Consider the following 14,737-nt stretch of genomic DNA (forward strand, 5'->3'; position numbering starts at 1 on the left):
ATATAACTGTTTTATAAATTCTAACTTTCAGATTTTTGGACAGCAGACTGGATGATAAGAGCTTCTCAACCGAATAATAACACGCATTTCCCATATTTATTCTGCGTTTAATTTCCTCCCGAGTGTCATTTATATTTGTTACTGTTGCTCCAAGATATTTGAATTTTTCCACCTCTTCGAAGGATAAATCTCCAATTTTTATATTTCCATTCATTCAGACGCTAAATAACCTAGATGTTGATAAAGCGTCGTAAAATAACCCAATAAAATTTAAAAAAAAACAACCATTATGGCACTGCTAGATATAATAAAATGGATTTTCGGATGTTTCCACGTACTTTTAATGTAGTTCCTATAACAACCAATATGACACTGCTATATATAATATTATGGCTTTTCAGACGCAGACATGGCATGAAGAGTTCCTAAACTCGTTCTGGACTTTTGGAATGTCCATATCATATTCATTGAAGAAACTCACCACTAAAGCATTACTTCCAGGACACTGAGATAGTTCAATCCACTTCTGGAGTTGTCCACAAGGAATCATTTTCTCAGAAAAAAAATAAAATTCGACTCCATTTTTATCAAAGAGTAGCATTTTCTTCATTCCACATTATCATTTCCTCTGGTCACATGTATTTCTTGAAGCAAGAAATTTCATCAAATAAATTGTCTTCATCCACGCCAAGCTCGTCTACATTTGAAGAAAAATAATGGACTGTCTTTTCAAACTTTTCATTTTCTGTAGGAGGTCCCAGTAATATAAGAACACTGCATAGATACAGTATCTTATCTTGAGAATGAATAATCCAAGCACTGACATATTCAACACCATTTTCATAAAATTCATTAGAGACACTGAAAATGATGTTGTGAAATAAGAACTACTTCTAAAGATGCCCAAAAGTTGCTTAATTGATGGTGGAATAAATTTATCACCTTTCCTGGAGTTCAATTCTTTTTATTAACTTCGATAACAGCAGAAGACTCGACAGCAGTTACGTTCTCACCTTCAGTTTTGATTATGGTGTCATAAAAAAGTAGCAAAGTTGCATTAGCAAAATTTATCAGAGCAATGTGCAAGGATCATTAAACCATGTTAATAATTAACAATGAAAATCTGGGGATATCTCGAAAAATATTAATAAATCTGGAGACATTTTGGGGACGAATTTTGTCCGCAAGCAAAATTCGGGACTGTCCCAGGAATGAGGATGTCTGGTAACCTTAGTCTGGGGACAAATAAGACTGCCTGCTTGACACTTGCATATACATTGAATCTTAGTGTAGTCAGCCAGTGTGGTTTGAGAATGCACCTGGCTGGAGGATTAATGCAATAAATCTTCTAGGGCACACTGCTACATCGTATTGTCCCTCCTGAAATCCAATTAAATTCAATTCAGTAGCATGGTAACACTCGGCGTCATCTCACTAGTCATTAATTCCGTAGTTTCAAGCCCTGCATATACTGTACTGAGTAAGCAACAGAAATCAACTGTGGGCGGTCACTTTGGCAACCATATATGCTTGCGGTGACAAACTACATATAGGTCACTTTTTTTTACTTGCAGTAATCAATTAGTGAGGTGACCGAGAATTTGTGAACAGAAAAGGAGATGAAAGTTCGTCATTGACTTGACACAAATTCCTGTTAATCCGTGTTTCATACTTGTTGTGTAAAATGTTCGAAGATAAAGTGGTTACAATTTACAGGAATGGAATTAGATTCGAGTAAATGACACACGCCTACACCTCTGGCCACGTGCTATCACTGCCAGACAATTAAATAGGATTTTAACAAATTAATGTGAAATGGAGGTTAATGGTTTGAAAGTTGCCACCTGGTTTTTATGACCAGTAATTAAGCGACAATTAGTCTATGACTTGGTACAGTAAAGTGACTCATAAAAACGGAGTATGGACAAAACAAACAGTAAATTAGCACTATTGTAGGAAGTTGGCACTGCTCCTTAGCAGTTCTTGCATGACTAGGAATGCTAAGAAAGTGAAATTGATCTCCTTTCACTTACGTCCCTATTTATAATAACTAGATTAAACCTACATTTGTAGTATTCTTGTACCACAAATCTGCTGCTGCTGCTAGGTACTACTACAACGATTTTGTGGTGAAAAACTAATCATTAAATGAGCAACTTTTCTTGGCTATTTAGGTCTATCATTTATAACTTAAGAGAGTGCTAGGCAATGGCAGCAATCTGTTGGATTATTTACCACTTCAGGAGTGGAGAAAAGCTCTTGTTATTGGATCCAATACGTAGGTCCCCTTCTCTTGCCTCCTTTGATGGTGCATCCAGGGGCAGTGACTCCCTTTCGAGTGACTCTCCCGAGATAACTTGGATTTATTCCCCTTTTGGGGAGAAGGGACCCGAAGGCTAGCATTGCAGCCTGAGGCTTATTGTGCCTTACCTAAGGTTACCAGACATACCCATTTCTCGGGACAGTCCCCGAATTTTGCTTTTTGTTTCTGAACAAAATTAGTCCCTGCAATGTTCTATAATTTAATAATTTGTCCCCAGATATCCCCGGATTTTCAGTGTTAATTATTATAATTTCATGAAAATGCTGTTGAATACCTCAGTGCCATATGTATGTATGTGGATTATACGGTATATTGCTGAGTTCTCCTCCAGAAAGAGAAAAATTTAAAGAGACAGATCATTATTTCTCTTCAAATGTAGATGGACTGACCTGAATGTAATAGTTTATTTCATGGAATTTCATCTTGCTTGAAGAAATATGCATTGCTGTATCAGAATTATATCATATTCAAAATGTTTCTTTTGACAATTGTTATAAAACATGTAAAACATTACATTTGGGAGAAAGGTTATTAAATTAATACAATCACAATGCAGGAATGTGAAATAATTTTTCAGCTGTCTTGCACTATCACTGCTCGAAGAATGTAGCACTGTTTGTGTTGGATTTTAAGTCAGGTGTTGGACAGAATTCGGATGGGTCCGGCAGGTGCATACCCTTTCAGATATAGACTCGGCTTAGTAGGGTTCTCATCTGGTTGGGCCACCTGACTAAATCCACCTGATGCAAACCTCTGTCTCACATCTGAGTTCAAATCTTGGTGATGGAATTGTACTTGTGGTGAACAAAACCAAGTTTGTAAGGGTTTTTCTCAGAGGTCTCCCTTTTTTCTCGTCATTCCACTAACACTCTCCACTATTTCTCTTCCATTATCATCTCCATCTCGTAAAATAATGCATCTCCTATGTCTGTATGATATCAAAGCTACCATGCATCCTATATTCTCGTGGTTTGTCAAAAAAAAATTGGTACATGGCAGTGATTGGTGAGTTTTAGACGACTCATAGATCTATGACAAATGGCAGATCTCCATCAGGTATTCATCTTGGATCTGACCTGGCTCTGACAGGCTGGAGCAGAATGGACTGCCTGTCAGCATCAGATTAACAAATGCTACTCAGGCCACCTAACAAACTCAGATAATCATCGCACTTCAAAAGGTGGTAGGGTAGGACATTTGGAGCCATTTGAGATAGGGAATACATGCCAACCGAAGCCCCCTTTCGGAGCTACATCAACAAAATTGCTAACCCCTGCAGAAGGCAAGTTGCTTGAAATTCTGGTGCCCAGTAAATGTGTCCATGGAGGAAACAACTACCAACTTTCTGTAACATGACTGGTGCCTCTGTGGGTAAAGCAGTTGGTAAATTGCAAAGCAGCCAGACCATTACCTCTGGCTTCTCTGTACATGTAATGCATGTCGGTGTACTCCAGCCCGTGTATTGTTCCTTGTTGCTGGGTTGAGTTCACTGTGCACTGTCAACAAACAGACAACTCAGGCTAAGTTAGGTATTAGCACAGTGGAATGATGATAAGAGAGGAGAGTGGCACAGTCGTAAAATGTGGATCTCAAAATAAAAGTAAGGATCGCCCTCAACATCTGCTGTGCATAAAATACTGTAGTGTTTTTTGTGTTATAAAACCAACATTTGCAGTTTGAAACACATTAAAATCTCATTTCGTAATAATTAATTCATTCATTCATTCATAGTGTTCTGCCCAAGGACAGATCTTTCACTGCAAACCCAGCATTCTCCAGTCTTTCCTATTTTCTGCCTTCCTCTTTGTTCGTAATAAATGGAATTTAAACAACTCACCATGTTGCGCTCTTCTCTTGTTGCTATTCCACTGGTTATTAGACTGAAGGAGGAATGAACAATGATGATGCGTTCAATGTGCATTGTCAACACAGACTACAACTCAGAGAAAGAGACGACACGGATGTTTTACTCCTAATTCTGACGTATGGGGAGCACTATTGTCTACTACAGTAATCCAAATGTATCTAATTCTCTCCTACAATATTGCTTGCTTGTTGTTTCCTGCATGGACAAAGTTACCATCAGTGAGGGAAGTGAGACGGTATGTGCTGGTATGGAATACTGCCACTGATTTCTATGGCCAGAAAGCATACGTTAGTGAAAAATGACATACCATCACTGAAAAAATGTGATCCGTAAAAATTTGTTTATATATTCCTTCACAATAAAGAGTACTATCTGTTTGCTTCGTAGATCCCTAAACCACAGCCTTCTGGAACTGTATTCAATGCGTTTTAGACACATTTATTTAATAAGTCAACCTCTGGAATGATTAACGATGGTAGCACTTCAAGTATAGAAGGCTGTGATCTGTATCTTGTGGTGGCCATTGTTGCCAATTTAGTGACTATATCATCAGATCTTATTCTTTTAAAATATTTGTCAGTGATAAATATCGTTTCTTATCTATTATTTAAATAGGGTTACATACAGTACTATTTTAAGTATTCGCACCTTGAAGCTTTAACATTATTTTAAATGATAAGTCTCAATGGACATTGCAAAATAATCTAGCAAGTAACTGAAGTACCGTAACTTGAAATTATTTTATTAAGAAATTTAATGTGCTGCGTAAGCTTCAAAGACTCGTGTTACTGACTAAGTGAAACAATTTATTGTATATATCATGTACGTGTATGTTGTAAAGGGAGGGGGGTAGGCCTATGCCGTTTTAAATCGAGGTATGCCAGGGGAGTAGCATACTGCCTCTGGTTTTTTCCCCACTTCCCTCACTGGTTATCATGTTTCAAAATGCCAATAATTTCAAGCAATTTGCCTATTTACAATATTTTTGACACTCTACATAGGATACCCAATAAGTTCTAAGACCTGGAATTTAGGACTCCAGGTCTTAGAGTTCTTAAATTCTACATCAGCATTGGGTCTGCGATTACTGTAAGTCAGTGCTCTGCCAACCGGGCTACCAAGGTGAATTATATATATATATATATATATATATAAGATATATTTTTAATTCAGATGAATAAAATATAATATGTCACATACGTGTGTTTTTCAGATTGTATTTGCTTTTACCTGTTGCAAAGAAATAAGTAAATTGATATAAAACAGCAGTTATCAGGCAGAGATATATATTAACGTTTCAAAAACTGGAGGTACATGTATTGTGGGAGGACTGAGGCCATTTCTCATCATACCCGCTCTACTGTTGCTTGCATACATACAACATTAACATATTACAGTAACTTTGTATCTTGTGGAAAACATCCACAATATCAACTTCTTTTACACAACATGATAAATACACGTTTCTAAAAATATATAAATTAAAAATTGTTTCACACACTGCAGAGAAAGGTCTGTATATTTTTATAACTACACTGTAATTTTCATGTTTAGACATATAAACGTAAACAATGCAAGCATACTCTACTTGAGAAATGGTTGGTCAAAAATATCAATTTATATTGTAATGATGCAATGCATTAAAAAAAATATTAGTTTAACATATCATACAGAAAAGGGGAACATTCATTCTGCTTCCAATATGCGGAATTACTATTTCTACCTCAAGAGTTACAAAAAAAGAAAAACAAACAGAAGGCGAGAGATTTTCAACATTGAAAGTGCTTGGAAATATTTATCTACAGAAGCAATAACACGATTGTAAGTATAATTTTAACTGTATTACCTACTGTTAGATTAAGTGCGTACATCAACTGCATGAAGAGATGTAAATCCTTACAAAAGGAGAGCATAGTAAACTTTATAATATACTTACAGATACTGACATTTAAAGCAAATTTTATGTCTGACTGCAATTGCAAAAAGAAAGGGTGAAGAAATAAAAATTATATATTTTTTTAATGCTGGAAATAATAACTCGTTAAGTTCCACAGGGATAATGAAGTAGTGAAGTTTAGTTACTACTGCATTCTAACTAGGTTCTCTTGGTTTCTGTTACAATTTACAAACATATAGTAAGTCAGTGTATTTTTCCTGTCATTGTAAAAGTTGTGAATAATAATAATAATAATAATAATAATAATAATAATAATAATAATAATAATAATAATAATAATGATAATAATAATAATAATAATAATAATGATAATAATGATAATAATAATGATAATAATAATAATAATAATAATAATAATAATAATAATAATATCATCATCATTAATCGAAAGAATACGTTCTGTTTATTTGATTATTTTTCACAAAACTCTAAATGTAGTCTGACTGAGAAGCAACCTTTGAATGCTCGGTAAGAAAGTTGTGTGTGCATGTACTGAATAGGAATGATGTTCATAGGTATTTGAACAACTCTGGAACTACAGGGTCAATATTACATTAAAAGAAGAAGAAATCTTATCATGCCCTAATGGAAGAAAAATTGTATTATATCGCAACCACTTTACAATGTTCACCACGAAAGTGTCTTAGACGTCTATCATAGGAAATGGGTTGTTAGCCTACCATCACCTCAAAGGCAACAAAATTGTCGAATTCTAAACAAAACAACAACTATGCATTCCTTACACGTTTGTGATCCTGATATGAAAGTGCGGCATTTGAATGGTTGTAAAGAAAAATTCATGATGGTGAACTAGATCCTCAGCTATTGGTACTGGTACTGATATTTTTAGATGAGGCATTGTTTATGCTTTATGGATGTGTTGATTCACAGTATATCAGATACTTGTTCACAGAAAATAACCGTGCTATTTACAAAATTTAGCTTCATGATAAAATGATTGTTGTAGAGTGTGATTTAAATGCAAAGAGCGCAGCTAGTCCAATTTCTTAACTTTATGTTTATAGCTGAACACCGAACAAACTGTGAATTATTTTGTTCAAATGGTAGACAAAGGAGGAGTAGTGACAATACACATTTATCAACTAGATTCAGCAACTGTACACTTAGACAATATTGCATGAAGTGTTTGATGAGAAATTAATTTGTAGGAGAGTATGTTCGAAATCACTAGATTTAATGTAGTGTGATTTCTGCATTTGAGATAAAACTGAAAATCAGACTACAAATCAAACTTTCGGAAATTATATGATCTTCAAGAAAATATTTCCAGGAAGTTTCAACAAATAAAGCCAAGGAAACACCAGTGAATCAATAGAAACCCTTTCCGGAAATATAACTCCTGTCTTAATACAGGGGAACAGCAATTCCAGCCTAATTTATGAAAGACAGTAAGAATAATAGTAATATGCGTTACAAGAGCGGTGTGTTGATGTTTGTGCGAGATCGTACGTATTTGTTTGTTTTCCACACAAAACCAATATGCGGTAAATGTGAAATACCATATTCAGTACTCCCAACATAACACGCATAATAATTTCCCTCTTCTTACCGCTTAAGCGCCATATTCATTTTACTGCTTTAGGCTTTTAACATATTATTTTTAGAGACGTTTAACATAGTAATAATTATAAATTGGAAACTTACCACTGCAATTTCACCTAAATTGCACTGTTAATGATTGTTTTTAAATATTTGCAAAAATTAAGTAAACTCTACAACACCACAAAAGTTACTGCATTTGTAATGCAAGTAACATTAAGGAAGCCGTGAAAAAATCAACAAGATTCCAGATGCCGATGTTATTACTGCAATATGTTATATAAATAATATTGTTAAAATATTAAAATGAAAAATAAATCATTACATAGCCTTACCATTTGTTTTAAGTTCGCATTTATAGACTGGAGGAAAAAAAAGACAGACGTATATCACGGCCTGCTGGAATATAGTAAACACAGAAAACATTTTATAGCAACAATGTTGAAGATAGATATATTTGTTTTCCAAAGTTGCCGTCATTGAACAGAAACCAAGATGGAGATTTCATTGCAACTAATTAGAAATTCGTCTTTCAGGTATGTAATAAACGATCTTCGCACAAAATAATGTACGATACACGAGCGGTATGTTTGTTTTCATGTTCTCGGAAATTAAAAAAGCTCAACTACGTTTCGCTTTTTCAATCTTTTCCTCGAACATGAAAACGTCAACATACCGCTCTTGTAACGCATATTACTATTGTGGTGTTTTAGAGTTTACTTAATTTTTGCAAATATTTAAAAACAATAATTAACAGTGCAATTTAGGTGAAATTGCAGTGGTAAGTTTCCAATTTATAATCATTACTATGTTAAACGTCTCTAAAAATAATATGTTAAAAGCCTAAAGCAGAAAAATGAATATGGTGCTTAAGCGGTAAGAAGAGGGAAATTGTTACGTGTGTTACATTGGGAATACTGAATATGGTATTTCACACTTACCGCATATTGGTTTTGTGCGGAAAGCAAGCAAATACGCACGATTTCGCACAAAAATATTTAATATATGTCAGAAATATCTGTTGATGCAAAGGTCTCCTGCAATTTCATTGTGTTACTCGTCGAGCTTGCAAAACTTGCTCCACTGTCAGACCAGATAAAAGATTCCCTGTACCTAAGACAGTGCTGAAAGAGAGAAAAAATATCTCCAAAGTCAAAAATAAATGTTTAAATTAATGTTACATATGAAATACTATAAAAACAGAGCAAAAACCACCCCAATTTACATAACGACTTTTTCTCATGACAATTTTCTAATATTTCCGAAAAATAATTCCATAATAAGGTCTATTCACGGTCATTCAAATCTTAATTGCCTACTTCTTTATACAAAGATAGAAATCCTTCAATTTAATTTACTGATAATATCTATGAATGTGATAAAAATGCAACAAGAAAATTACTACATATATAATTCACTGCAATGTAAAACTGTTTCTGAAATCTATAAGAGTTTTAAAAAATATCCTCTCCTAGAAAAAGTAACAAGTTAAACAAATTAATTTTCAAAAGCAGAAATTGTATAAAGAAATATTTTAGAAATTATACGGGTGCAAAATAAGAAATACAGATGCATATCCTACAGTCATCACAACTTCTACAATACATCGAAAACTTGCACATTCTCAAATAATGATAAAAGTTATCACCAAATTATTATTGCTACAAAAATAGCACAATAAGAGTTCAACTACCGACATATCAATATGCTGTTTGAAGTTTGGTATCTATTAGGAAAAAATATACAGTACAAAAGAAATTGTAAATTATGAATACATCATCGTAAAGTGTAACAACTTCTGTAGCCTATATTTTCTCACTTAACTCTTTCAGTATCAACCAAAATATACTGTTATTGGATGAGATGATTTCCAACTTCCTAGCAGTATGTAGGAATATGAATGTAAAGGAGTTTTTCGGGCTTTGTCACTCATTACTGCGTCCTAAAAGAATTTATGTGTCCTACCCTATTCTGGCGGTATGTAAATATAATAACAAGACATTTTCTTTCAAATGCTTCCTTTTAAGTTACACTTTCGAAGCAGTTTTAAGATTACAAAATGTAAGTTTTACCACTAAAGTGTTCTTTTTGACATTCATTCTGAGATAAAATTTTCATGCAGGAAACTAATATTTTCAACTAGTTTTGAAACAACAAAGAATATCTACTTCATATTGTGCCATGGACATATACCCATATGTTAGAAAATTATCAACATCTACAGGTAGGTGATAAAATAAGTACATTGAGTTATACACTCGCATTTGAGTGGAAAATTTATTTCTATACCAGGAGACAGCAAAAAATGTTCATAGGTACAAAATATTGAAAATTTTAAATGTGTATTTATGTAACGTATTTCCAATGATTAGTAAGAAATCTACATTTACTTTCTACAGCATTTCTCGAACAAAATTAACTACTCCATCTGCTCTCTCCAGTAACATATTTACAGAAAATTTACAGTTTGAAGATTACCAAAATATTAACACTTAGGTAGCTCTTTCATTGCTTCCCCTTCAGGAATAATATATAAATTGACTCGTAAAGTTTATAAAGTTTGATCAATATTTAAGGAGCTTACTCCTGAGGTAATTTATATTTAAAATATTCGTACGAATAATTTCTCATTTGGACAAATATATGACTTTCAACCAGACTGCTGTAGATTGACCAAATTTTCGCTAATAATGGAAGGTTTACGAGTCCCTGTCGCCATTGTAGTTCCACACAATACACTCAAAAACAATCACACTGTGATGTTATAAGCACAAAAACTCCAGCTATAATGCAGACCTTCAATTGTCTAGAGACATGCGTGTTGCACAGTCATATTCTTAGATCCTTAGCCTGTGAGATTCACACCTCTGAAGTCAGCTGCATTAAAACAAGGAATAATATAATCTCCACCAGAGACAAACATATAATTCAGAAAATGTTGATAAATTGTTTATGCGTAAAAAATGAAGTACCGGTAACGATTTTTTTCAGACTAAAAACCAAACAAAAATATTATCGAGCTCTAAAGGAAACAATTTCCTATATTCTGTATTGTAAATGTGGACTTGAAATTTGATGAAATAGTACTTTTTCACATCTAATTTCGAACTTCATTTTTTTTTTATCAATAGAGTTACAAATTCTTATGAATATTCAAATGCTATTGTTATAACATAGTAATTACTGGGAACTGGGCTCAAGTTTATATAAACTTTTTAACTCAAAATGACATCAGAAAGAAGTTCCTTGAGTGTGTGTCGAACTTTGTGAATCAATGAGTGTAGAACAGAACCAAAGAAGAAGAAACAAAAATCCCATTACAGACCCCTAGGTTGGCGGGATCTTAAGGCTTTCATCTCACAAGACAATCAGCTCTCAGTATCAGTAAGGATGTCAATCCCATGTGCTGGCCAAATTTACTCCCAAGAAAAAACCTGTAACTCATTTCATGATCCAATATACCGCAGAGAATTGGAATATTATGGTAAGATACTGAAAAAGTTAAGTTACATGTTACAGAAATTACTGTATGCAACAACGTAAAATATTTAATACCTCTTGGAAAACAGTCTCCAATATCGTCAGAGTACTAATTTGTGTGTGATATTCTTAACTTAAACACTGTCCTCCAACAAGCTGTTTTATTTACAATTCGAACTCATAGGCAGTGTATAAAATATCTTAATTTCATACCATAGTGTAACATACACATTGATGTTGCAGTCAGGAACATGTTAAATAGTGTGTATATATATATATATATATATATCACAACAGTACAGTTGTCACAAAAAAGTAATCAACATAAAATGTATCCTACAGGAACAATTTATTCCTGGATCCTAATAATATTGGTGTACTATTGAATATCTTATGTTGAAATGTGATGATTACTGCAATATCCTCTGAAAGCATCAAATTGCTCTTGATCTTTGTTCCTATGCAGTGGTGTATCAAGGTCTGAAATTTCGGTTATCCGAACTTGGACTGAAAGGTAAAGAAGAGGATCTGTCACAACGGCCTTTGAGTCTTCTCGATTTTGCATGATGAACTCAATAACAGTTCTTATTATTGTTACAATTGCAATATGCTGGAATTCAGAAGTTCAGTGAAAGTGGAAAATATGATATAAATATATCATAACAGACAAAAAAAAAAGTGTTCCTGTTTCTTCATATGCTATGTGTATAATACTCTATGTAGGGGAGAGAGGGGATACAGTGGACATGGGGATACAATGGACATATGCAAATTTCCGTCTATATGACCTTCCATGTTGGCATCAATGACCAGAGATATTCATTTGTTCATATATTATGAAAGTACAGTGTTTTTGACCAGAAGTACAAAGAAGATTTTCGAACAGCAGCATTTTCCAGTTTTTCGTAGTTTTGATGTAAATCTTGAGGTAAGTGCTATTCTCTATTAAATAGTTTCTTTTCAAATCACAGTGCAAGTTATAACGTTGTATATTTGTGGATATTATGAGAATTCATTTCATGTATAATACTTTAGTGAGGTTGAAATCCTTTGTGAAAGAAAAGGAAAAAAGTACCAAACCAGAACATGGGGATATATTGGACAGTGATGTCCAATGTATCCCCTTGCATTAATATTCTTTTTTATTTTTTTTTTTAAATATGTCTACATTAGATCAATTAACTATTTACTTTATTTGTCTGCAGATGCCTCGAGTCTACACAAGAAAAACAGATCGTGAGTTTTCTGAGGCGGATATTAAAGCAGCAGTTGATGATGTATTACATAATAATATGTCTCTGCGAGCTTCTGCAGAACAGCATGGTGTCAAAAAATCCCGCTTGGCAATGTATGTGAAGAAATCAAGGGAGGTTGGGTTTGATTCAATGAATTTCAAGTCCAATTTTAAGAATCGTCAAGTAATTCCAGGTCACTTGAAATAAGCTCTTGCTGATTATTTGTTGTTATGTTCAACTATGTTTTATGGGCTGACACCAAAACAAACAAGACGATTGGCTTTCGAATATGCTAAAAAGAATGAACTGATGACAATACCTGCATCTTGGAAAGCAAATAAGGAGGCTGGTTTGGATTGGTTCTCAGCATTTTTGTAAAGAAACCCAGCACTCGCCATCAGAACACCAGAAGCTACAAGTCTAGCCAGAATGCAGGCATTCAATAGAGCAACAGTGGACCAGTTCTTTGATAAGTTGGACATTGTGCTGCAGAGACGTAAATTCATGCCGTATCAGATTTTCAATTTAGACGAGACTGGCTTGAACACTGTGCCACCTGTGATAAAGTAATCGCAAAAAAAGGTGAAAAAGAGGTAGGACAAATGACTTCCAGGGAGCGGGGTGAACTTATGACACAAGTTGGTATCATTTGCGCAAATGCCTTACCTCCTGTGTGGATATTCCCCCGCGTTCGCTTTGACAAAGCACGCATGATGGCTGGTGCACCTACAGGGGCTTTGGGTCTTGTCCACAAGTCAGGTTGGATGACAGCGGAAAATTTCTTGAGCGTTTTGATATTTTTTAAAGAAAATGTACGTTGTTCAAATGGAAATCCGGTGTTGCTGATCATGGATAATCATGAGTCCCACCTGAGTGTAGAAGGCCCAGATTATTGCAAGGGAAATGGCATTACCATCTTGACCCTCCCACCACACACATCCAATAAGCTCCAGCCCCTGGACCACTGCGTGTTTGGTCCTTTCAAGAAATTCTTCAATGAAGCAGTTAACGCCTGGCACCTTAGTCATCCAAATGAAAGTGTGACAATCTTTGAATTACCACAAATGAGTGCAACTGCATGGGACAGAGCAGCGATCCCAGAAAACATTAAATCGGGATTTAAATCTTGTGGAATTTCTCCATTTGACCGAAATATATTCCCCAATGAACATTTCTTGTCGTCTGTAGTATCAGATCGCCCACCTCCAGTGCTTTTGAACCATCAAAGTTCTCCAGGATCAATTGCAGAAGAACAAGCAGGATCTAAAGTAGAAGATGCTGTAATTACTTCAGTTGTCAGCTCTAGAACATTAGAAACTCCAATATCTTCGACAACCGAAAATACATATGTCAGTCCTGAAGAAGTAAGGCCCTTTCCAGAACGGAAGTGTAAAAACTCAAAGGAAAAACAGGCAGAGAAGAGGAGAGTTCGTCAGAGGTCTTCATCACCTTTAGAGGAAGTTGGTGAGAATACCTCTGACTCAGATCAAGATTCACATGAAAATGAAGTTGAACCCATTTACTCCCTACATTCTGGCGATTTTGTAATTGTCAGAGTTAGTGGCAAAAACACTTCAAGAAATTATGTAGCCCAAATTGTTAATCGAGCCGTGGATGGATATGATGTGAAATTTTTTAAACGTCAGATCACTTCTAATCGGTTCATTGAAACTGATGAGACAGTATCATTTGTGTCATACGAGGAGACTGTGCTGAAGTTGCCTGAACCTATCAAAGACAACAAAAAGCGTTTTGAAAATATGACCTATTTTGACTTTGATTTCATGCCATTTTGTATCCAATAATGTATTGTATTGATTGTACATATATGAATTTTGTTGTAGTTTGTTAGTATTATTGTATTTGAAATTTAGAGACCATGTATGATCATTTTTTTCTGTATACAAAATATTTTGATTTCTGTCCAATGTATCCCCATATCTGGGGATACTCTGGATAAAGTGTATTTCTTCAAATATATTCAAAAGATGATTTCAGTTTTACTAATATGAAAATGATTAAAATTTTTAATGACAGCCAGATGTCCAACAAATCAAAACCAGGTGGAAAGAATCTTTTTAATTCATAAGCTTAGTGCACAAAAATTTAATAAGATAAACTGTCCAATGTATCCCCTCTCTATAACTGCACAATGTGCTTCAACATTTACAATTTTATTAATTCTTCAACATCCAAAAGAAGGTGAAATATGCCTTTTTGAATACATGGTAATTTACTAAGTTGTTTGTTATCTGACGAACCTATGATAACAGGAATTTACCCCTAAAATGAAAGCATGATATTACTAAACTTTT

General features: G+C 34.3%; 2 protein-coding genes across 2 annotated transcripts in view; one reads left to right on the plus strand and one right to left on the minus strand.

Moving 5' to 3' along the window:
• Nucleotides 1-318: 318 nt before the first annotated feature.
• Nucleotides 319-14,737, minus strand: part of LOC138707469 (armadillo repeat-containing protein 10-like) — a 68,819-nt gene continuing 54,400 nt past the window's right edge. Inside the window, exon 9 of the transcript XR_011334241.1 lies at nt 319-3,819. The gene's annotated coding sequence lies outside the window, so the exon portion shown is untranslated. The remainder of the gene's footprint in view (nt 3,820-14,737) is intronic.
• LOC138707471 (uncharacterized) lies at nt 11,933-14,557 on the plus strand. Its single transcript, XM_069836953.1, has 2 exons — nt 11,933-12,115; nt 12,393-14,557. Exon 2 carries the CDS (start codon nt 13,025-13,027, stop codon nt 14,225-14,227), a length of 1,203 nt encoding a protein of 400 aa, XP_069693054.1. The 5' UTR covers nt 11,933-12,115; nt 12,393-13,024; the 3' UTR covers nt 14,228-14,557.

This window comes from Periplaneta americana, chromosome 10, assembly GCF_040183065.1.
Source record: "Periplaneta americana isolate PAMFEO1 chromosome 10, P.americana_PAMFEO1_priV1, whole genome shotgun sequence".
Classification (NCBI taxonomy): domain Eukaryota; kingdom Metazoa; phylum Arthropoda; class Insecta; order Blattodea; family Blattidae; genus Periplaneta; species Periplaneta americana.

Coding starts and splice junctions, on each gene's coding strand:
- LOC138707471 (XM_069836953.1), top strand. CDS start 13,025: ATGACTTCCAGGGAGCGGGGTGAACTTATGACACAAGTTGGTATCATT.